The sequence below is a fragment of the Amblyraja radiata genome, chromosome 5 (genome assembly GCF_010909765.2).
Source record: "Amblyraja radiata isolate CabotCenter1 chromosome 5, sAmbRad1.1.pri, whole genome shotgun sequence".
NCBI lineage: Eukaryota > Metazoa > Chordata > Chondrichthyes > Rajiformes > Rajidae > Amblyraja > Amblyraja radiata.
The window spans coordinates 21,580,210-21,602,822 of NC_045960.1; the positions used below are offsets into that span (position 1 = coordinate 21,580,210).

General features: G+C 44.6%; 1 protein-coding gene across 1 annotated transcript in view; it reads left to right on the forward strand.

Moving 5' to 3' along the window:
- Nucleotides 1–22,613, forward strand: part of LOC116973727 (dynein heavy chain 8, axonemal-like) — a 622,328-nt gene that overhangs the window by 85,506 nt on the left and 514,209 nt on the right. Inside the window, 3 exon segments of the mRNA XM_033022036.1 lie at nt 10,815–10,961; nt 19,248–19,445; nt 22,180–22,256. Of these exon segments, the coding sequence (XP_032877927.1) occupies nt 10,815–10,961; nt 19,248–19,445; nt 22,180–22,256 (422 nt within the window).

Here is a 22,613-nt window from a genome sequence, read left to right on the forward strand (position 1 = left end):
CCAGTCCCTGCTGAACGTTCCATCGTGTGATGTCACAATGCCCGATGCTCACAGATGTCCAATCGGAATGGATCCATTTACATATGCCTTTGCAGGAGCCCCAGCCCATGGTGAACGTTCCATTGTGTGATGTCACAATGCCCAATGTTCACATATGTCCAATCGGAATGGATCATTTACATATGCCTTTGCAGGAGCCCCAGCCCCTGGTGAACGTTCCATCGTGTGATGTCACAATGCCCAATGCTCAAAGACATTCTTGCCATAGATGGAGTATAGAGAAGGTTCACCAGACTGATTCCTGGGATGTCAGGACTTTCATATGAATAAAGACTGGATAGACTCGGCTTGTACTCGCCAGATTTTAGAGGATTGAGGGGGTATCTTATAGAAACGTACAAAATTCTTAAGGGGTTTGACAGGCTAGATGCAGGAAGATTGTTCCAGATGTTGGGGAAGTCCAGAACAAGGGGTCACAGTTTAAGGATAAGGGGTAAATCTTTTAGGACCGAGATGAGAAAAAAAAAATTCACACAGAGAGTGGTGAATCTCTGGAATTCACTGGCACAGAAGGTAGCTGAGGCCAGTTCATTGGCTATATCTAAGAGGGAGTTAGATGTGGCCCTTGTGGCTAAAGGGATCAGGGGGTATGGAGAGAAGGCAGGTACAGGATACTGAGTTGGATGATCAGCCATGATCATATTGAATGGTGGTGCAGGCTCGAAGGGCCGAATGGCCTACTCCTGCACTTAATTTCTATGTTCTATGTTTCCCTCTCTCACCCCTCTCCCTCTCCCACCCATCCCTCTCTCCCCACCCCCTTCCTCTCTACCCCACCCCCTTCCCTCTCTCCCCCGCCCCCTTCCCCTACCCCTCTGTCCCTCTTCCACCACTCCCCCTACCCCTCCCTCCCCACTCTTCCACTTCTCTCCCCTTACCCACCCCTCTCCCCCCCCCCCCCCTCTCTCTCCCCCCCCCTTCCCCTCTCTCCCCCACCCCTTCCCCTACCCCTCTGTCCCTCTTCCACCACTCCCCCGTCCCTCTTCCACCACTCCCGCTACCCCTCTACCCCTCCCTCCCTCCCCACTCTTCCACTTCTCTCCCCCTTCTCTCCTCCCCCTCTCCCTCTCCTCACCCTCTCCTCTCCATCCCTCTCTCCCCCCGCTCCCTTCCCTCTCTACCCCACCCCCTTCCCTCTCTCCCCCCGCCCCCTTCCCCTACCCCTCTGACCCTCTTCCATCACTCCCCCTACCCCTCACCTCCTTCCTCCCCACTCTTCCACTTCTCTCCCCCTTCCCCCTTCCCCCTCCACTCTCCCTCCCCACTCTTTCCCCTCACCCCTCTCCCCCTCCCTCCCTCCTCCCCTCCCTCCCCATCCCCCTCTCTCACCCCCTACCCCGCTCTCCTTTCCCTCCCAAATCTGTCCCGTTTCCTCCTCCTCCTCTCCCCTCCCGCACCTCTTCTCACCCCCCTCCCCCCACCTGTGTGTTTGGGGGGTGGTTAATGTGAGTGTGATGCCGCAGCCCCCCCCCCCAAACGCCGTTGGGGAAACAGACCCAACGGGTCTGCACTTGGTCTAGTCTATCTTTAAAACTGTGTGGCTGCCGCCGTCCGTCCGGCTGCCGGCCGCCTTTCTCCCTTTGATTCCTTGCTACTCCGAAACCAGACGCAGAATCGTCGAGATCTTTTCCATTTCGGTAGAGATTTCACTTTTGTTTCAAAGTATCCGCTCCTGAATACATTTCGTCGTGTTTATGTACACATTTTTAATCAAATCCTTCTCCCCCCCCCCCCCCCCCCCAAATTTCAAAAGAAAACTGCTTCTCACCCATAGAAGCAGCCCCAGCCCCTGGTGAACGTTCCATCGTGTGATGTCACAATGCCCAATGCTCACAGATGTCCAATCGGAATGGATTCATTTACATATGCCTTTGCAGGAGCCCCAGCCACTGGTGAACGTTCCATTGTGTGATGTCACAATGCCCAATGTTCACATATGTCCAATCGGAATGGATTCATTTACATATGCCTTTGCAGGAGCACCAGCACCTGGTGAACGTTCCATCGTGTGATGTCACAATGCCCAATGCTCAAAGACATTCTTGCCATAGAGGGAGTACAGAGAAGGTTCACCAGACTGATTCCTGGGATGTCAGGACTTTCATATGAAGAAAGACTGGATAGACTCGGCTTGTACTCGCTAGATTTTAGAAGATTGAGGGGGTATCTTATAGAAACTTACAAAATTCTTAAGGGGTTGGACAGGCTAGATGCAGGAAGATTGTTCCAGATGTTGGGGAAGTCCAGAACAAGGGGTCACAGTTTAAAGATAAGGGGGAAATCCTTTAGGACAGAGATGAGAAAAACATTTTTCACACAGAGAGTGGTGAATCTCTGGAATTCTCTGCCACAGAAGGTAGTTGAGGCCAGTTCATTGGCTATATTTAAGAGGGAGTTAGATGTGGCCCTTGTGGCTAAAGGGATCAGGGGGTATGGAGAGAAGGCAGGTACAGGATACTGAGTTGGATGATCAGCCATGATCATATTGAATGGTGGTGCAGGCTCAAGGGGCCGAATGGCCTACTCCTGCACTTAATTTCTATGTTTCCCTCTCCTCACCCCTCTCCCTCTCCCACCCATCCCTCTCTCCCCCACCCCCTTCCCTCTCTACCCCACCCCCTTCCCTCTCTCCCCCCCCCCTTCCTCCTACCCCTCTGTCCCTCTTCCACCACTCCCCCTACCCCTCCCTCCACACTCTTCCACTTCTCTCCCTCACCCCACCGCTTTCCATTCCCCCACCCCTCTCTCTCCCCCTCCCTTCCCCCTCTCTCCCCCACCCCTTCCCCCTACCCTCTGACCCTCACCACTCTTCCACCTCTCCCCCCTCCCACTATCCCTCCCCACTCTTTCCCCCCTCTCCCCCTCCCTCCACACTCTTTACCCTCCCTCCACACTCTTCCCCCTACCTCCCCCACCCCCTCCCTCCTCCTCTCCGTCCCCATCCCTCCCCCCCACATCTCTCTCCCCTCCCCATCCCTCTCTCCTCCCCCTCTCCCTCTCTTCACCCCTCTCCCTCTCCTCCCCCTCCCATCCCGCTCTCATCCCACTCACCTTCCCTCTCCCCCACCCCTCTCCCCATCTCCCTCCTCCCCTCCCCCACACCGCTCTCCCCCTCCCCCATCCCTCTCTCCTCCCCCTCCCCCACCCCTCTCTGCTCTCCCTCTCCTCACCCCTCTCCTCCTCCCACCCCCATCCCTTTCTTCCACCACCCCCATTCCCTCTCTCTCCCACCCCTTCCCTCTCTCCCCACTCCCTTCCCCCTCCACACTCTTTCCCCTCCCTCCACACTCTTCCTCCTCTCTCCCCTACCCCCACACATCTCTCCCCGCCCTCTCTCCTCCCCCTCACCCTCTCCCCTCCTCCTCCCACGCCATCCCTCTCTCCCCCACCCCCTTCCCTCTCTATCCCACCCCCTTACCTCTCTTCCCCGCCCCCTTCCCCCTACCCCTCTGTACCTCTTCCACCACTCCCCCTTACCCCACCCCTCTCCATCTCACTGCCCCACCCTCACTCTCCCCCTTCCTCCCCTCTCGCCCCCCACCCCTTCCCCCTACCCCTCTGTCCTTCTTCCATCACTCCCCCTACCCCTCTCCCCCTCCCTCCCCACTCTTCCACTTCTCTCCCCCCTCCCCCTCCACTCTCGCTCCCCACTCTTTCCCCTCTCTCCACCCACCCCTCTCCCCTTCCATCCCTCCTCCCCTCCCTCCCCATCCCCCCTCCCCCACATCTCTCTCCCCATCCCCCTCTCACCCCCTACCCCTCTCTACTTTCCCTCCCAAATCTGTCCCGTTTCCTCCTCCTCCTATCCCCTCCCTCCCCTCTTCTCACCCCCCTTCCCCCCACCTGTGTGTTTGTGGGTGGTTAATGTGAGTGTGAAGCCGCAGCCCCCCCCCCTCCCCCCCGCAAACGCCGTTGGGGAAACAGACCCAACGGGTCTGCACTTGGTCTAGTATATTACTAATTCCCAAGTTAGTATTCCAAATGTATTAAACGTTATAGAACAACTTGGTGCCTTTTCAGGTTATAGAATAAATTGGAATAAAAGTGAAATTATGCCAATAAAAGCTCAAGACCCTTCTCAATTCCAAACATTTCCCTTCAGAATTGTTACCGAAAAATTTAGATATCTCGGAGTTTACGTGACTAGAAAATACACCTCTCTATTCAAACAAATTTCCCACCACTAATTATTAAACTAAATGCCTATATTCAATTCTGAAAAACACTCCCTATTTCCCTTATAGGTAGAGTAATTGCCATAAAGATGATCTTCCTTCCACAACTCCTATATTTATTTCAATCAATGCCGATATATCTTCCCAAAAGTTTTTTTTTAATAAATGGACTCAAAGACTAAATTTAATAAGATCTTCCCAACTGTTTCCCCTATCTGTGATAAATGTCACCTCCAAGAAGCTACCTTAACCCATTCCTTTGCATCCTGTATAAAGATACAAAACTTCTGGATGGGAATATTCGATATCTTTTCTAAAACACTTAAAATTAAACTGGAATCAGATACAAAATTAATAATTTTAGGAATGTCAGAGGCCTGTTCTAAGTTAACAATATTTCTAAGACGTTTCCATAACTACGGCCTAATAACTGCGAAAAAACTCATACTCAAATTCTGGCGGGGGGGGGGGGGGGGGGGGGAGGACAGTGGGGCATATCTCCGGTTTTTTTCCCTCTCTCCTTTCTCTTTTTTCTTCTCGCTCGTCTTTGGTAGTTCAGGGGTCTTTTCTTCTCTCTCTTTTGCATCTTTTTTCTTTTTCTTCATTCTTTCCTTTTTTCGATTTATGTATCAATTTATAAAATGTTAAAAATGAAGCTGTACGAAAATTGTATAACTCCCATGCCGATTGCTTTATTCTTGTATAATTGCTTCTAATAAAATAAACATAAACATTTTTTTAAAAATTGCACACAATATTCCAGGTGCGGTCTCATCAGGGCCCTGTACAACTGCATTAGGACCTCCTTGGTCCTAAACTCAAATCCTCTCGCAATGAAGGCCATTGGGTTTCTTCACTGCCTGCTGTACCTGCATACTTACTTTCAGTGACTGATGTACAAGCACACCCAGGTCTCGTTGCACTTCCCCTTCTCCTAATCTGACACCATTCAGTTAATAATCTGCCTCTCTGTTCTTGCCACCAAAGTGGATAACCTCACATTTATCCACATCATACTGCATATGCCATGCTTCTGCCCACTAGCCCAACCTACTGTATCCAAGTCACCCTGCGGCCTCATCACATCCTCCTCGCAGCTCACTCTGCCACCGAGCTTTGTGTCTTCCGCAAACTTAGAGATGTTACATTTAATTCCCTTGTCTAAATCGTTAATATATATTGTAAACAACTAGGGTCCCAGCACCAAGCCTTGCATCACCCTAGTAGTCACTGCCTGCCATTCTGAAAATGACATGTTAATTCCTATTCTTTGCTTCCTGTCTGCCAACCCCTCTATCCATGTCAATACACCACAACCAATACCATGTGCTCTAATTTTGCACACTAATCTCTTGTGTGGGACCTTGTCAAAGGCTTTTTGAAAGTCCAGATACATCACATCCACTGACTCTCCCTTACCCATTCCACTTGTTACATCCTCAAAAAAATCCAAAAGATTAGTCAAGTACGATTTCCCCTTCATAAACCATGCTGACTTTGACCGATCCTGTCACTGCTCTCCAAATGTGCTGCTATAGCATCTTTAATAATCAACTCCAGTATCTTCACCACTACTGGTTTATAATTCCCAGTTTTCTCTCTCCCTCCTTTCTTAAAAAGTGGCATTACATTGGATACACTCCAGTCCACAGGAACTGATCCAGAGTCGAGAAAACATTGATTCCTGTCTCATGCCTTAAGTTCAGGACCCTTGTTTCTGAATTAACCTTGTCACTCACCATCCTTTTGCAGAATTCCACCATATTATGATTACTGTGCCCAAGGGGCCTTACACAACAAGATCGCCAACTAATCCTTCCTCATTACACAATACCCAATCTAGGATGGCCTGCCCTCTAGTCGGTTCCTCTACATGATTGGTTTAAAAACCCATCCTGCGTACATTCCAGGAAATTCTCCTCAGCAATGTTACCAATTTGGTTGGCCCAATCTATATGTAGATTAAAGTCACCCATGATAACCGCTGTACTTTTGCTACCTGCATTCCTAACTTCCTGCTTGATGCTATCCCCAACCTCCCTACTGCTGTTTAGTGGCCCGTATACCACTCCAACAAGCATTTTCTGCCCTTGGCTATTTCGCAATTCTACCCATACAGATTCTACAACATCCAAGCTAATATCTCTCTGTGATATTGCACTAATCTCTGATAAGCAATGCCACCCCACCATTCTTTTCCTTTCTGTCTATCCTCCCTGAATATCGAATACCCCTGCATGTTTAGCTCCCAGCCTTGGTCACCCTGGAGCCATATCTCTGTAATTCCAACTATATATAATATCCCTTCACTACTAACTGTGCATTCAATTCATCCACCTTATTTCAAATGCTCCTCGGATTAAGGCACAAAGCTTTCAGTTTAGGTTTTCTTATCTCCCTTCTACCTTTTCCTTCTGTCCTCCTTTTATGGACCTCTGTCTCCCATCCCCCTGCCCTGTTAGTTTAAACGTAACCTGTCCTGCACTCTCTTTCCCGTTAACTGCACTTAAATCTAAATCCCTGCACCAACTTCTCAGCAACATAATCAGATCCCCTATCTCCCTGTTCCTAACCTCACTATCACGAGGTACTTGAAGCAACCCAGAGATAACCACCCGAGAAGTCCTGCTTTTCAGCCTCATGTTTCAGAACCTCCTACCTCTTCTTATCCATGTCATTTGTGCCTACAGGCACACTATTTCCGGCAGCTCACCTTCCCTCATGAGCAGGGGCGGAAATCCCAGGGGGGGGGAGGGGCCGGGGGGGGGGGGGGGGGGGGGCACGTCCTCCCCCTGTTTGTTGGACGATCCCCCCCATTTTTTGTAATCTGAATTTTAAAACCCGGTGAAACAGTGGGGGTCGGACTGTTGATCGAGAGCGCCGATTGGACGAGAGAGACGTCGGTCAGCAGGCAATGGGGGCGGGACATGATGATTCAGCACGATCATTGGAGGAGGAAGGTGTCGGTCAGAAGCGGAAATAGTGGGGGTGGGACTGAGGATAGAGCGCGGTGATTGGAGGAGGGAGACGTGGCAAATCACTCTCGGCAGCCCTAGACACAGACCTGCGCCTCATCCGTAGCCAGGATCGATCCCGGTCTCCGGCGCTGCAATCGCTGCCGAACCGCCACTGGACCAGCCCCGTCCCCACCCGAGTGCCCCCCCCGGGGGTGGCCAGAGACATCGGGGTCAGACGGAAGCGGTACCCCCAGGCCCACAGCCAGCGCTGAATCCAGCTCAACTCTGTCAGTCCCGCCAGGTTGACCTACAGTCCTGCCTGGACTTACAGGAACAACAGCCCAGGTTTACAGCCAGCGCGGAGAAGCAGCGCTAGCTCCATGACTCCAGGCTGGTGTCCCGTCAGTCCAGGCTGGGCTGTAGGTTAACCCGGCGAGACAGGCAGAGTTGAGCTGCATTTAGCGCTGGATTGAGCCTCCGAAGCAGCGGCGCGTGTGTGTGTGTGTGTGTGTGCGCGGGGCCGCCAAGAAATTGTGTCCCCCTGTCCCCCATATTTTCATAGTGATTTCCATGCTTGCTCACGAGGATGTTCATAAGTCAGTCTGAGACGTCTTGGGCTCAGGCACCAGGGAGGCAACACACTATCCTCGAGTCTCGCCTGTCACCACAGAATCTCCTGTCTGCACCTTGGACAATGGAGTTACCCACCACTATGGCTCTGCCTGACGTCAGTCTTGCCGGTCGAGTCTTAGCACTAGGATTCGAGTCATAGACCTGTCCGCCGCTCAGACTGGAAGTGTCATCCACAGGTACTTCCACAGAGGTCCCCTGCACTCGCTTCATCCCCTTTTATTCCCGTCTCTACCCGTTGTACCTCCTGGACTCTTGGAGTGACGAATTGACTGTAGTTCCTGTTTAGGAAGCTTTAATCGTCCCGGATGGACCACAGGTCATCCAGCTGCTGCTCCAGTTCCCTAACTCGGTCCTTGAGGAGCTGCATTTGGACACAGTTCCCACAGGTGTAGTGGTCAGTGACACCAGCAGTGCCCTTGACTTCGCACATCCTGCAACAAATGCACTGCAATAAGATTTCCTGCCATCACAAATTAAAAGATTTTTAATAACAGGTACCGGTCTGCGGTTGTGTCGTAATCGAGGCGGTGATAATCCCTGCAAGGCCGCCAACTACCGGACGCCTTAGGAATCATGTGAAGAGGAGACGCCTATGGACTGTTAGAGCGCCGTACAATCCCCTCTGCCTTGGCGATACGGAGTTTGTCGGGAGGAAATCGGTGTGCCCGTGCGTGGAGCCTGAGGTGAGGATGTGATGCACCACACCGTGCTTGGTGCTGGATGTATGGAATTGTGGAGTCAGAATGTCCGGGAAGTCCGCCAGTATCTGCGTAAATATTGTCCACGGAAGACACCGGGTCGCTGCGTGGCGTAGCGGATGCTCCGGGGCGTAAGGAGATCGGCTCCAATGTCGCAGCATGAACGAGGCATTGCCCCCCCACATCCACCAACAGAGATTGGGCCCGGAGGAAATCTGCGCCCAGCAACGGCTGGGAGACGTCAGCCACCGTAAAATGGCAGGGACCAAAGATGAGCGGGATCGTGCCAACCCCATACGTCCGTATGGAGCTGCCATTTACTGCAGTCAGAGAAGGCCTCCGCTTGCCAGAACAAGTGTCGACCCCCGACGGGGGCAAAACGCTAACATTCGTGCCCGTATCAACACGGAACCATCGTCCCAAGTGTCTATCCCAAGCGTATTTCAGGCTGATATTTCAGGCCAACTGCCGCAGCGATTACTGACGATCCGCCCCGGTATTTCGCGGTCATGAGCAGGGTGGGCGGCACTGATGGGCTGTGGGACTCCAGTGCTGGTGGTAGTAACACCACTCCCCTTACTGGGGTCATTCGGGACAGGCGGCGCAGCCGAACTCCGGATGCAGGGCCTGGTTTCTGGGCCTTCCGAGGCACTGCCGACACCAGATCGATTGAGCCACCGCCCTGCAGCTTGGCTTGCCACAGCTCGTCTGCTAGCTGCAGGGGGTCTGCATGGTGAATCAAAGAGATCTTTATTGTCAAAGCAAAGAGAACACACACACGAATGGGGGAAGATTGACCGGGGGTTCATTATATATACTAGGGCACAATACCTTGTGACAACTCTTTCCCGCCATTACCCAGTCACGTGACCCGACCCTGACTGCCGAGGGTTCACATAGTAATTGACCTAACCACCGGATGGCACCACAGAACTGGTGCTGGAGAAGAGGAGGGGGAGGGGGGGGGAGTTTGTAAGCACCCTTCATGGGTGTCTACTGCGTACCTTGGCAAGGTATGCAAGCAAGGAATTTCACTGTGACTTGTCACATGTGAGAATAAAGCATTCATTCATTCAACATATTATGCTACACCAGCGCAGAAAGGAGCTCCTGGAGAGCACTGCGCAGATCTGCTGGACCAGGCCCAGTGGCTGGTGCAGAGCCGACCTGGATCAGGATCAGGACCAGCCTCCAGCACAGCAAGGAGAGACACGCTATGCGCTTGGCTGGAGAATTCCGTGGCCCGTAGACCGAGAAGGTTCAGCTTGCCCTCCGGCGACGAGGGAATCGGCCGGTAGGCTTGACTCGTCTGTCGCAGTGGTGGACCCAGGTCGCAGAGAAGAACTTGCTCGGTAGGCCCGGCCCATCCGCCGCAGACCGGGGACTCACCCGGCTCGCCCCCTGTGCATCGATGACCCACGGGAATCTATCTGGAAGGCCGCTAAGCAGACCGACTACAGGAGGGAGTGTGGTGTCTCGACAGGGGAATGGGCCACTTGAGGCCCTGCAGCTGCCTGGGGCCCAGGCTGACTCTGCAACGCCACCAGGCTAACAGAGCTTCATGGTCAGATCAAGATCCCTGCACTTACAACAATTGGGACTTGAAAATGGCGCCAAACTGGCAACTCTGAGTACTGTCTCAGTGAACTACTGCTATACACTTGTACTGCATCTGAGATGGTTATCTAATATGTATGTAACTGCTTATGCATAGTGATACTTATACTGAACTGTATAAAAAAATGACTTTTGCTGTACCTCAGTACACGTGACAAATAAATACCACACCATACCACACAGACCATAGTGGCATGTGGATAGAAACAAACATAAGTTTCAGTCAAACAATTGCCAGTGTGTTTTTATTTTATTTTACAAGAGTACACTGCGCATACTTGCATATGTATTCACGAGACTGATAAAATAATGAACATATCACATGATCCAAATATCACCACAACTGGTAATCAGTTCCTAAAGTACAGTTACCATTATATACACTGCAATGGTTTTCCCTTTTATCTCCTTCCGATCCAGCTCCAGTATTCACATTTTTGTTCCCTTTCTCATATATCCCCCTCCAGCCCCCTTCCTCACCCCTCACCCTCTTCTTTTTTTGCTGGTTATCTTCTCGACCTGTTGCTGTTTGATTAATGCTTTCCTTTACAAGATGAAGAAAAACTACAATGTACAATTTCATTTTAATGCTATAATTCTTTCAATTTCACCAGATGGTGGTAATTTAGTTGTAAACTGTTGCTTTCAATATAACTGTTTCTTCTTTGTTTCAGGAATGTAAAGCATTGTTAGAAGAATATCGTATGTATTTCCAGAAAACCAAACAAAAGACCATTGAAACTGAACGTGACAGTTCTTTTGATGTGTCGGAAATGTATATTTTTGGTAAACTTGAGGTCTTTTGCAAAAGACTAGGAAAAGTGAGTTGGAATTTAGGAAAAGCAATCATGATATAAATTTAAAATCTATCTGTTTATTTTGGTACTAAATATTTAAAATATTTTTAATATTTGACACTAATATTTTAAGTAAAGCTATTTCATACCAGAACCCTATAATAGTGGTTATAATCAAAGTTATTGAACTTAATGTTATATATACATTATATACAATACATACTATATTAACATGTGGATCAATAAAAGTTCATTTCTGATGTAAAACCCTTATACAATAACATTTCAGACATAATAGAGCTGATATTGATAACCATATCCAATGAGAATTAATCAGGTTTTGTCAATATGTTTCCTCTTGCCACATTATAGTGTACATTTATAAATACTCAATTTAATGTTACATTCTTCCAAATCATACTTCAGCTACCATGGTTTCTCCCATTTAATTATCCTGTCAATATGTCCTTGAATGTTCTTTGTTTCTTGACTGCTTCAAAAGCCTTCTAGTTGGATGTAATATGGATATGATATATTTGATCAGTCTGAAGAGGGGTTTTGGCCCGAAACGTTGCCTATTTCCTTCGCTCCATAGATGCTGCCTCAACCACTGAGTTTCTCCAGCATTTTTGTCTACGTATGATACATTTGATGCCTTGTATCCAAATCATTGATATAATTTGTGAAAGCTGTGTTCTCATTGACTGTCCTCAGCAAATATCTCAGCAAAATATATTTTTACCAAAACCTAAAGGACAGAGATGAGGACAATTAATTTAGCGATAGGGTTATGAATCTGTGGAATTCATTGCCACAGACACTGTCGAGGTCAGGGCAATGGGTATTTTTAAAGTAGAGATTGATAGATTCTTGATTAATATGGTCGTCAGGGAATAGGTAGGAGAATGTGATTGAGAGGAAAAAGTAGATCTGTCATGATTGAATGGCGGAGTAGACTTTATGCGTCAAATGGCCTAATTTTGTTCCTATGTCTTATGGTCTAAAACCAGCCTGTCATCCCAAAAGTAATCGATTTATTCATGCTCTGTTTTCTTTTCATTAATAAATCCAAAAGTATAGAATGCTCTATTTTTAGAAGTTAAGCACAGGACCAGGTCCTTCGGCCCACAATGTCCGTGCTTAACATGATGTCACGTTAAACTAATCTCCTTTGCCTGCATGTGATCCACATCCCCCCATTCCCTGCATATCAATGTACCTATTGAAGAGCCTCTTAAGCATCATTATATTATGTGCTACAACTACCAGCCCTCATTGATGAGGGCAGCACAGTGGATATTGTCCATATGGACTTTAGCAAGGCCTTGTGACAAGGTACTGCATAATAGACAATAGACAATAGGTGCAGGAGTAGGCCATTCGGCCCTTCAAGCCAGCACCGCCATTCAATGTGATCATGGCTGATCATCCCCAATCAGTACCCCGTTCCTGCCTTCTCCCCATATCCCCTGACTCAGCTATCTTTAAGAGCCCCATGTAGCTCTCTCTTGAAAGTATCCAGAGAACTGGCCTCCACCGCCCTTTGAGGCAGAGAATTCCACAGGCTCACAACTCTCTGTGTGAAAAAGTGTTTCCTCATCTCCGTTTTAAATGGATTTCCACTTATTGTTAAACTGTGGCCCCTGGTTCTGGATTCCCCCAACATCGGGAACATGTTTCCTGCCTCGAGCGTGTCCAAACCCTTAATAATCTTATATGTTTCAATAAGATACCCTCTCATCCTTCTAAATTCCAAAGTATACAAGCCCCAGCCACTCCATTCTCTCAGCATCTTTGTACAAGGAAAGATCAGACACACTACGCTTGCATCTGCTGGAGTTCTGTGGTGGTTACTTGATTGAAAATATAAAAACCCGAGGGATGGTGATATGATATGAGGGTAGACATGAACAGGATATTTCCAGAACTAGAGGAACCACTGTTCAAGACTGTGTAGTTGGTTAAAGACAGGTGGGAGACTTTTCCCCCCTCTCAGATGGAATCTTCAAAACTTCTTCAATGGGTGCTTGAAGCACTAAGCACAAATTTTACAACATGAAACGACAGATGCTGGGAAGCAAATACTTGCCCGACAAATTACAGAAATAGACAATAGATAATAGGTGCAGGAGTAGGCCATTCGGCCCTTCAAGCCAGCACCACCATTCACTGTGATCATCCACAATCAGTACCCCGTTCCTGCCTTCTCCCCATATCCCTCGACTCCGCTGTCTTTAAGAGCCAAATCTTGCTCTCTCTTGAAAGTATCCAGAGAACCGGCCTCCACCGCCCTCTGAGGCAGAGAATTCCACAGACTCACCACTCTTTGTGAGTAAAAATGTTTCCTCGTCTCCTTTTCAAATGGCTTACCCCTTATTCCTAAACATCGGGACATGTTTCCTGCCTCTAACGTGTCCAAACCCTTAATAATCTTATATGTCTTAATAAGATTCCCTCTCATCCTTCTAAATTCCAGAGTATACAAGCCCAGCCGCTCCATTCTCTCAGCATATGACAGTCCCGCCATCCCAGGAATTAACCTTGTAAACCTACGCTGCACTCCCTCAATAGCAAGAATGTCCTTCCTCAAATTACGGGACCAAAACTGCACACAGGTGTGGTCTCACTAGGCCATATACAACTGCAGAAGGACCTCTTTGCTCCTATACTCAATTCCTCTTGTTATAAAGGCTAACATGCCATTTGCTTTCTTCACTGCCTGCTGTACCTGCATGCTTACTTTCATTGACTGATGAACAATGACCCCCCATGTGGGACCTTATCAAATGCTTTCTGAAAGTCCAGGTACACTAAATCCACTGGCTCTCCCTTGTCCATTTTCCTAGTTACACCCTCAAAAAATTCCAGAAGATTAGTCAAGCATGATTTCCCCTTCGTAAATCCATGCTGACTCGGACCGATCCTGTTACTGCTATCCAAATGTGCCGCTGTTTCATCTTTTATAATTGACTCCAGCATCTTCCCCACCACAGATGTCAGGCTAACTGGTCTATAATTCCATTTTTTCTCTCTCCCACCTTTATTAAAAAGTAGGAATAGTAGGAAGTCTGGAAGGTTAGATCACATGGAATCCAATGTGAGCTAGCCAACTGGATTCAAAATTGGCTTGGAGGAAGGAGTTATAGAGTCATAGAGTTATAGAGTCATAGAGTGATACTGTATGGAAACAGGCCCTTCGGCCCAACTCGCCCACACTGGCCAACAATATCCCAGCTAACCTAATCCCACTTGCCTGCGCTTGGTCCATAACCCTCCAAACCTGTCCTATCCATGTACCTGTCCAACTGTTTCTTAAACGATGGGATAGTCCCAGTCTCAACTGCCTCCTCAGGCAGTTTGTTCCATACACCCACCACCCTCTGTGTGAAAACGTTATCCCTTGGATTCCTATTAAATCTTTTCCCCTTCGCCTTGAACCTTTGTCCTCTGGTCCTCGATTCCCCTACTCTGGGTAAAAGACTGGTGTATGGTTCCCTAAAAGTGCTAAGATTGCTGGACATGTGGTGAAGAAGGCGTCTGGCACGCTAGCCTTCACTGGGTAGGTATTGGGTATAAAAGTTGGCACATCACGATTCTCGTGATTCAAACTCGGAGAATGTCCGTAGCGGGTCCGTAGGAGTTGGTGGATGTCTCGTAGCGGCTTGTAATGCTAATGGTAGGTACTCGGGACATCCGGTAAACTCGTGATGTTTTTTCATCCCTGCAAAATATGTGATGAAAATTTTTTTAACTTTTTACTCGTACGAGCCGCTACGAGCAAGGATCTGCGACTTTTTGATCAACAGATCACAATCGGTATGAATTGGCACCAGCACTTCTTCCTCAATAACCATCAGCACAAGGTCACCTCAATGTTGTGTGCTCAGCCCCCTGCTCTACTCACTCTATACCCATGACTGTAGCCGGACACAGTTCCATCTTTAAATTCATGATGTCACCACTGTTGGTGGACAAATTACAAATGATGTTGAGTAAGAGTATAGGGAGGGAAATTAATTGTCTGATTAAATGGTGCCAGATGAACAACCTTGCTCTCAATGTCAGCAAAACCAAGGAACTGATTGTTGATTTTGTAAGAGGAAGGTCAAGGCTGAAACTGTCTTCAACGCGTTGGTGGTGAGAGAGGCAACAACTTCAAGTTTGTTAAAATCTGTCCTGGACCCAACACATTGATGCAATCATAAGGAAAGCCCATCAATGCCTCTACTTCCTTAGAAGACTGAGGAAATTCGGTATGTTGATGAATACTCTGTTGAACTTCTACAGGTGTATGATAGAGAGCATATGAGCTGGTTGCATTATGACCTTGTTCAGTAACTCAAACGCCCAGAATGAAGAAGGTTATTAAAACTAGTGAGCACGGCCTGGTCCATTACGGGTACCTTCCGACATCGCCACTGTCGAAGGGATCTATAGGTGGCGCTTCCTCAAAAAAGCAGCCAGCATCATCAAGGACCCACATCATCCTGGTCACGTGTTTATTTCATTTCTGCCATTGGGGGGAAGAGGCAGGAGTCTGAAAACCATGATTGTTTGGTTCTGGAACAGCCTTTTCACAACACTATCAGACTATTAAACACTACGGACTCCAACTGAACTACAGACTATGAACTGCCTTGGTTGTACTAGAGACTTGAAGCGTTGTTTTATTTTTTACACTATGTTGGGTTTTAATTATTAATTAAATTATTTAATTATTAAACTTCTATTCTTAAAGTTTGTTTATTATTTTATCTATTGAGCGCTGTTTTTACAAACCTGTTGTGTTGCTGCAAGTAAGAATTTCATTGTTTTGTTTTGGTACATATGACCATAAAATACTCTTGACAAAGCCAAGCATACCAGGCATTTTAGTTACCATTCTCATTACTTATGTTGTTTAATAATAGTTTAAGTGACAACTTTTAAAAGCACATCAACAGGTTTATGAATTAAATTGTAGGAGATACTCAGCAAATCTGGCAACTACTACGGAAATGGAAGTAGTTAATATTTCAGGCCGAGATAACAAATATGTTTTAAGTTTTCGAGCAGGAGACAGGTGGCAAGATAAAATATAGTGTAGGTGTGTGATAGGGTGATGTCAAAAAGAGGGAAATGAACTAATCATAGTTTTGTCTAAAGGAGTGTAAGGAAAATAAATTAAGGCAATTGAGAGGGAGAAAAAAACTGTGCAGAATGCAAAATGCAGAAACTGAGATGCTGGATGCAACAGTTGCTGGGAAATTAAAATAAAAGGGAATGCTAGAAATACTCACAGATGGATGATCTTATGTCTAACATAAACAGGAAAGGCTGGTTATCTGAATTTGTTGAGTTCAATTTTGAATCTCAAGAGTTGAAATATGCCAAAATGGAACATAATTTAAAGACTGAGAAGACAAATGGGAAGGAGAGTTAAAGAGGCAAGCATGTGGAAGCTTAATTCCTCTGAACATAGGTGTTTTGCTTTATCTATTATTTGTATGTTAAAGAAACAAAACATAAGTGTGGGAATGGCAGACTCTTCCACAGATGGAGTAGGAGATTTCTAACAGGTCAGTAGTCATTGAGGTAGTGTACTGATTCCATTATTTATACTGAGCATATGTATGCTGTTGCATTGATTGGAGACTCTGAGTACCATTTTGAATGTTCTCTATTTTTAAAAGTTGTGGGCCAATGTTTACTAGTAATACAGTGTGCGGGAATGACGACGAGGTAGGTAGTGAGAATCTGTTAACAGGATGACATTGAAATTTATGATGATGTCATTAGGTTTGGGGTATAATGATTATGTGGAGTTATTGGGCAATTCAGAGGGAGAAGCCCTGACCACATTTAGAAAACATCTGAGCACTTGAAAATATGGCATCTAGAGCTGGCATTAATCTAAAATTGATGCAATGAATGTCTATTGTTCTTTAAATCTAAATCATTCTATTCTGTTTTCTTCTGACGTCTTTTAAATGAAATGGAAGAATTTTGGTTGGCTCATTTTTTGTATCAAAATTCACTTTAACTAAATACTTGCTCTCCCACTGGCACAAAGCCAAATACATCTTATATAGCGATGTTACAAAACCTACCTACAGCGGCGCTGCAGATCTGTCACTGGCTGTCACAATAGATGTGTGCACGACACCGGCGCCTTTGGGGGGGGGGGATTAAAATGCAGGTTTTTTATCGCTTGTCGGAGAGGGATTTCCTCCGGCTGCTAGTCGATGAAGAAAAATCGATCGGACTTCCGTTCCCGTTTTTTTTTTGAAATCACTGGGCAATTTAATAGTTGGATTAAAGTAAAAAGCGACTTCTAATGCCCTCAACGCCTTCAACGTAATGGATCGCAATATCAGGACAAAACAAAGGGTAAGTCGTCTATTTCACATATAATCTTGCTTAGTTGTGGCTTTAGTCTAATTTTACGACGAGAAAATGTTATTTAGTCTCCAAACGATTCGGCCATGTCTTTGCCTGCCGATATGGGGTTAAAATTCACAGCAACGGCAACGTTCCAATCGATCGCATTGCAGAAACACCCACTTGCACGATGATTAAAATTCTGTTTTTTTTGGACAATCATGTCATAAATCGTCTATACTTTGTGTAATTGTCTATCCATAATCAATATTTTAAAACTAAATATACACAACAGTTTTAGTCACATGTATTGTGCAAAAAATAATAATTTTGATTATATTGAGAGTGGATGTTTCTAGATTAATTTATGGGAATTAAACATTAAATTCCTTCCATTTAGCATATAAATTCATGACAGTGAGATTTTAAAATAATGTTATATTGTGAATAGGATTAGTTTGTTATTTGGATACGTAGGCTATTTAAAAAAATTAGCCTTTTCTTAAGAAATGGATAGATGTTTAGATCTAGTAATTGAATTTAGATGAATTTAATTGATTAGATGAAACTGATGAATATGAATTTTTTGTTGGGTATTTACTATTTATTTTAGCGTTTAACTTTATCATTTCTACCTTTTTTCTAAAACTGCAAATAATAACTTGTTTCTGTTAATGCTGTTCAGTGTTTTTTTTTCTTTACATTTTAAACAGATGTCTCCGAAGAAGAAATACAATATTGTCAATCCAAATGCCCAGCAAAAGAGACTGAATTAGACAGCATTCGCAGAGATTATCCGAATTTGGATTACTCCAAATGTGATGATCTACAGGACATTCTTAATGGGAAAGTAGTGGGCAGAAAGGCATGTCATGCATGGTTTGAGGAGCAAAAACTTGTAGTTTACAAAGCCAAAATTTGAGGAAAAACTTTTCTCAGATGTACAGAGCTACTTATTGGTTACACTCTGAGGAGTATGATGATGCTACTGATTATGATATGCCAATGTACCAGCTAGCAACTGATCTTCTCCATAAAGACTTGGTCTATTGCTAGAAATTGTAATTTATTTTCCTATCTATTACGGACTTACAGCATATAATATAATAATATTAAAGTTCTGATCTTGAGAATATCACATTTTTGAATTTTTAAGGCAGTCTGTGTGTTTATTACTATTTCCGTCACAATGGTCAATTTTGTAATTAGCTACAATTAGGTAACTAACTAATTTTTTGCTTTAATTTCAGGGCATCCAAGTAAGATGTTTCATATGTGTTTCAGAATGCTTCAATCTATAATAACTGACAATTTCATTCAGTTCTCTTAATTTTTAAGAAAGTTAGGGGCTTTTGACTGTCCTCGATCACAGCTTTTGTGTAAGTCAATGGAAAAGGAATAGGGAACTTTATGCTAATTTCCGAGTATGAAAATGGCCACAACTTTTTTAATACTGAAGATATGAAATTGAATTACATATCAAATTAAACTTCTTTTTATGCTTTATCTGATGGCATAAATTGCAGACTTGATTTTTAAAATCTCAAAATATTTTAACATTGCTATCTTATAGGACTTCTGAACTTCTATTTATTCTGAACTGGCTGTACACTGGCCAGACAAGTGCAAACTTTGAATATATTTGTGTATCTGCACCAGAAAATAATGTTGATTTTAAAAAATGTAATAAAAATAATTGATTTCAACAATAACCATGGTGGTTCTGGTAATTGCAAAGAACTCAAATAAAAATATAGATGGATTCCCATCAGATGTAAACTAATTGGAAAATGAATGCACACATGATTCAATGGTTATTTTATGATTATAGTATTGCATTGAGAATTGGTACAGAATGGTGCATTCAATAAGTTTAACAGAAATAGAAAACACTGTGCAAAATTGTTCATTTATATATGTGAAATAATCAATGTTCATTGACATTTGCAGATCACAAAAATAGTTGAAATATTGAAGACCTTCTCTGTATTGAAGAGTTCTTCAATTGAGGGAATAGAGATTCTTGCAATCAAATTCCAGAATATATTTTTGAATCTTAAAAAAAGTAATTATGATATTTTGGACTCTCGAAGGAAGGAATTCAATGCTGACTATGCTACATTCGCGAAACAGATCTTTGATTTAGAGGTAAGAGAAGAGTCAGTGGGGAATATATTCTAGTATGTGGAGCTAGCTAATTTTACTTGCCAATTTTAATTTGATCTTTTCTCTTTATATATCTCATGCTTTTTTCCGTTTCTATATTTGCTAGAAATTATCATTTTGCGTCTGCATCATAATTGGCACAGACATTGTGGGCAGCAAGGTCTGTTCCTGTGCTCTGCTATGTAAGGGTTCTCCGTCCATATCTGTAACTGATCAATATACCGTTGTTTCCTTTGACACCTTCATCATTGTTCAGAGTTTATTTGGAGGGTGTAGAAATTGCTCCTGAATCTGGACTTTACAGTTTTCAGGTTCCTATTAATCTCTTCCCAATGGCAGCAGTGTTGGCTGCCTTTTTAGAAACATAGAAAATAGGTGCAGGAGTAGGCCATTCTGCCCATCGAGCCAGCACCGCCTTTCAATATGATCATGGCTGGTCATCCAAAATCAGTACCCCGTTCCTGCTTTCTCCCCATATCCCTTGATTCCGTTATCCCTAAGAGCTATATCTAACTCTCTTGAAAACATCCAGTGATTTAGCCTCCACTGCCTTCTGTGGTAGAGAATTCCACAGATTCACAACTCACTGCGTGAAAAAGTGTTTCCTCATCTCAGTCCTAATTGGCATACCCTTATTCTTACAATGTGACCCCTGGTTCTGGACTCCCCCAACATCGGGCATATTTTTCCTGCATCTAGCATGTCCAATCCCTTAAGAATTTTCTGTTTCTATAAGAATCCCTCTCATCCTTCTAAATTTCAGTGAATATAAGCCAGTTGATCCATTCTTTCATCATATGTCAGTCCCGCCATCCCGGGAATTAACCTGGTGAGCCTACGCTGCACTCCCTCAATAGCAAAAATGTCCTTCCTCAAATTAGGAGACCAAAACTGGACACAATACTGCAGGTGTACACTCACCAGGGTCCTGTACAACTGCAGTAGGACCTCCTTGCTCCTAAAATCAAATCCTCTCGCTATGAGGGCCAACATGCCATGTGCTTTCTTCATTGCCTGCTGTACCTGCATACTTACTTCAGTTTTTAAGGCAGCAACTTGTGTAGATCCCTTTGATGGCGGTAAGCTCAGTACCCATAATGGACAGGGCACTGTTCACCACTTTTTGCAATTGAAATGTACCTTGTTTACCTCTTTGCCTCAGAATGCTGGCTCCAGCTTAGAAGATTCAAGCAAAAGTCACTATCCTTGACTACTAAACTCAGGATAAACTTAAAATGAAATTATATTTACTCTACCCTCTCTCATCAAAGCCTACACTCGAAGACCACTGCATTTGGGAATTGGAAAGTGGCCAAGTTACACTTTCAACCAAGAATATGCGGAAAAGTTTTTCTAGTAACTTTAGGTCTGTCAGTTTAATGTTAATCAAGGAGAAAATTAACAAGTACTTTGAGAAATTTGAGTTACCGGTAATTAAAGGGAGCATGTGTGGATTACATATGGTAGATGTTGTCTATCCAGAATTTAAGAAAATGACTGGTTCAACAAACAGGCTCTTGAAAGTGAAGTATCACTTGTCACCTTGCATAAAAAGGCAACATTTGTTGAGTTGAGTTTAGTTTATTGTTACATGTACCGAGGAACAGTGAAAAGCTTTTGTTGCGTGCTAACCAGTTAGTGGAAAGACAGTACATGATTACAATCGAGCCATCCACAGTGTACAGATACATGATAAAGGGAATAACGTTTAGTGCAAGATAGAGTCCAGTAAAGTTAAATTAAAGACTGTCCAAGGGTCCCCAATGAGGTAGATAGTAGTTCAGGACTGCTCTCTGGTAGTTGGTATAGTATATTGGTTCAGTTGCCTGATAACAGCTGGGAAGAAATTGTCCCTGGATCTGGAGGTATGCGTTTTCACACTTTTATATATTTTACCCAATGGGAGAGGAGATGAGAGAGTGGCCGGGGTGTGACTCATTCTTAATTATGCTGGTGGCCATGCTGTGCCAGCGTGAGATGTAAATGGAGTTAGTGGAAGGGGGGTTGGTTTGCGTGATGGTCTGGGCTGCGTCCTCAATTCTCAGCAATTTCTTGCGGTCTTGGATGGAGCTGTCCCGAAACCATGCTGTGATGCATCCCGATAAAATACTTTGTACGACGCATCTGTTGAAGATGGTGAGAATTGTTGTGGACATGCCAAACTTCCTAAGCCTTCTAAGGAAGTAGTTGCGTTGGTGTGCTTTCTTAACCATGGCTGCCATATGGGAGGTCCAGGACAAGTTGCTGGTGATATTTACTCCTAGGAATTTGAAGCTTTCAACCATCTCTACTTTGGTGCCGTCATTGGGCTATGTGTACTGCTTCGCTTCCTGAAGTCTATCTCTATCTCCTTTGTCTGCTGACATTTAGAGAAATGTTGTTGTCTCTGAAGTAAGTGCTCAGACCACTAAAATATATATTTACCTTGGATATTAGAGGCTGAAATCATTTTGTTTAAATTTGCCAATGATAATAAATCCTGCTCTCATTCTATCAGAAATATTCCCTCTATCTTATCCATCTCTTACTGACCCTCTTTACAATTTAAAACTACTTTGTTTTCTCTCTTTCCAAATTCAGAAAAAAAGCTTTCAAGCTGAAATATTAGCTCTGTTTCTCTTTCAACAATGCTACTCAGTGTTTCCAGCATTTTCTGTTTTTAGACCAGATTTTAGACACTTGCGTTTTTCTATTTTCATTTTTCTGTTTATTTCAGAACTTACTTGATGACTTCATGAATAATAGTTTTACAAACATTATTTCTTCACGGCATGCTTTGCAGCTTCTGCAGAGGTAATAACAATTGTTTTATTAATTACAGATAATGAATTATAGAATAGAGTATATTATTACTTTTCTACTAATAGAGGTGTAAATATTTGTACATTTACTGTGCCCTCCATAATGTTTGGGACAAAGACCCATCATTTATTTATTTGCCTCTGTACTCCACAATTTGAGATTTGTAATAGAAAAAATCACATGTGGTTAAAGTGCACATTGTCAGATTTTATTAAAGGCCATTTTTATACATTTTGGTTTCACCATGTAGAAATTACAGCGGTGTTTATACATAGTCCCCCCCCATTGCAGGGCACCATAATGTTTGGGACACAGGAATGTCATGTAAATGATAGTCATCATGTTTAG